Below are 2866 nucleotides of genomic sequence, written 5' to 3'. Positions count from 1 at the left end.
AAGAGATTCTTTTAACAACTGACATTTACAAACTTTTGTGTATTTTTTAAAACTTTTTTTGGGGTGGATGGGGGTTGTTTTTTCTTACAGAAATCATTCCAGACTGGGACAAATGCACGTCTGGACGAACGCATTTTTGCTATGTGTCAAGTGAAAAATCAGCCCTTGGTTTATCTTATGCTCACAACTCATCCCCGTCTGTATAGAGTGGACAATCTGTCAGATGAGGTAAGATTGAGACCTTTTTTAGTGGCTTTTACTTGAAGGTTTATAAGCCTAGTCATAGTCACTCCAGTGCAGAAATGAGAAAATTTGTTATTTAAAGCTTTTTATTTTATTTGTTCAATAGGTCTATATAAAGAAATTTTGGTATAGGGATGTTCCTAAAAATAGTGCCTTTATTGAAGTTTCCAAAGACACAATCTCTAGAGCAGATCTAAGAAAATGAGGAGATTGTCAAATTGACCAGAGCAACCTATTCATGTATTTTTTTAAACAAATTGGTCTGAAAAGGAGTATCCTGAGAGAGAAATTACATCTGAATATCCAAGTTCAGTGTTCAATGTAACGGTGTCCTTGAATTGAAGAAAAAATATTTACCTAAGTTGTAACATTATTTGCCTTCAAAAAGAAGTTTACCAGAGTTAAAGTCAGAAACATGAAAATGTTAAATCATAATCCTTCATTCTAAAATTGTGATCAAGTTAAGATATATGTGTTGGAAATAATGTTCTGGTTAAAAAAACCTTTCAAAATTTACAGAATTTAAGATATTTTACATGTAGAAAGGAGAAATTGCCTATGAAATGAGATAACTTTTTATCATATGGAAAGCTTGTTATAACATTATCAATCGGTATTACAAAAATAATAACTCTAGATTAATCCTGTTTGGCAAGTTCAATTAACTGGGTTTACCTTTTTCTCACATTAAGAAAATAAGAAATTAACATAAAAATATGAATGTAATTTATTATCTATCTATAATATGGAAACCACCAGAAAGAAGAAAAAAAATCGCTTCATCCATAATGCTTCATCCAAAGAACGGCTCTATTAACATGTTGGAGGTTTATTTATCAGGACTCTTTGGCTGCAAGGAAGCTTAGGCAGAAAAAGGGACTGAAATGGCACTCAAACCATAGGAAAGGCAGAGATAGAGCCAGACTCAGAATGTACTAGAACCTAGGATGCAAAGACTCATTTTACATGAGTTTCATTCTTTCTGATCAGCCTTTTGTACAAGACTAGAAAACAGAGCTACTGAGAGTGTCTCTTCACTGTCTGAGAAAGATAAAGCTCTCTTTTTGCAGTTTGCATTAGAAAACCTTAAGGTGAAATTTCTGATTGGCTGTATTTGGTTATAGTCTCTCTTATGCTCCCCACACTTCCCAAGGCCAGAGATCTTAAAGTACTGATTACCAGCCCCTAGCAGAGCCACAGCCTCATCACTTCTCTCTCAAACAATGGGCAGTGTAGGAAGGAGGAATGTTGAAAGCACAGAGCAATAAATGTCCTCTGCAGGTATACTTTTCTCCTGCCTTGATTTACCTTTTATATTTTGTTTGCTTTACTTAGTTGTGGTTATGTAGTTTGAATCCTGATGTTTTTGTAGTTTGGAATAGTAAATGAATTACACAGTAATATATATAAAGCTCCAATGGCTGGGTATAGCAACACCATGTAAACCATAGATAGCTATTACCATCACCACCACCATCATTAGTATGATTATCATAATTAAGCATATTTTGACCAGGCGCGGTGGCTCACGCCTGTAATCCTAGCGCTCTGGGAGGCCGAGGCGGGAGGATCGCTTGAGCTCAGGAGTTCGAGACCAGCCTGAGCAAGAGGGACACCCGTCTCTACTAAAAAATATGTAGAAAGAAATTAGCTGTCAACTAAAAATATATATAGAAAAAGTTAGCCAGGCATGGTGGTGTATGCCTGTAGTCCCAGCTACTTGGGAGGCTGAGGCAGAAGGATCGCTTGAGCCCAGGAGTCTGAGGTTGCTGTGAGCTAGGCTCACGCCACGGCACTCCAGCCTGGGCAACAGAGCAAGATTCTGTCTCAAAAAAAAAAAAAAAATCATACATCATTCAATGACATTTTGGTTAACAGTGGACCACTTATACAATGGTGGTCCCATAAGGTTATAAGGGAGCTGAAAAATTCCTGTCACCTAGCATTACCATGTTATACATTTTATCATTATTTTAGAGTATACTCCTACTTATTAAAAAAAAAAGTTGGCCGGGCACGGTGGCTCACACCTGTAATCCTAGCACTCTGGGAGGCCAAGGCGGGAGGATAACTCAAGGTCAGGAGTTTGAGACCAGCCTGAATAGGAGTGAGACCCTATCTCTACCAAAAATAGAAAAACTTAGCCAGGACTGGTGGCCTACACCTGTAGTCCCAGCTACCTGGGAGGCTGAAGCAGGAGGGTCAGTTGCACCCAGGAGCTTGAAGTTGCAGTGAGCTACGATGATGCTACTGCACTCTAGCCTGGGTTACAGAGAGTTACCTTTTTTTTGTCTAAAAAAAAAGGTAACTAAAATAGCCTCAGGCAGCTCCTTGAAGAAGGAAGAAGGCATTGTTATCATAGGAGATGACAGCTCCATGTATGTTACTGTCCCTGAAGACCTTGTATTGGGACAAGATGTGGAGATGGAAGACAGTGATACTGATGATCCTGACCCTGTGTGGGGGTATGGTTAGGTATGTGTTTGTGCCTTAGTTTTTAACAAAAATGTTTAAAAAGTAAAAAAATAAAACTTTTAAAAATAGAAAAAAGCTTTTAGAATAAGGATATAAAGAAAATATTTTTATATAATAAATCTAATTTTATATAATCCTTATGATGGTA

General features: G+C 37.4%; 1 protein-coding gene across 1 annotated transcript in view; it reads left to right on the top strand.

Moving 5' to 3' along the window:
• The window catches only part of SEC24A (SEC24 family member A), a 92193-nt gene that overhangs the window by 85328 nt on the left and 3999 nt on the right, over positions 1-2866 (top strand). Inside the window, exon 14 of the mRNA XM_012651306.1 lies at positions 86-228. Within this exon, the coding sequence (XP_012506760.1) occupies positions 86-228 (143 nt within the window). The remainder of the gene's footprint in view (positions 1-85; positions 229-2866) is intronic.

This window comes from Propithecus coquereli, unplaced genomic scaffold (assembly GCF_000956105.1).
Source record: "Propithecus coquereli isolate 6110/MARCELLA unplaced genomic scaffold, Pcoq_1.0 Scaffold353, whole genome shotgun sequence".
Taxonomy (NCBI): domain Eukaryota; kingdom Metazoa; phylum Chordata; class Mammalia; order Primates; family Indriidae; genus Propithecus; species Propithecus coquereli.
This window is presented reverse-complemented; position numbering and strand designations above follow the sequence as displayed.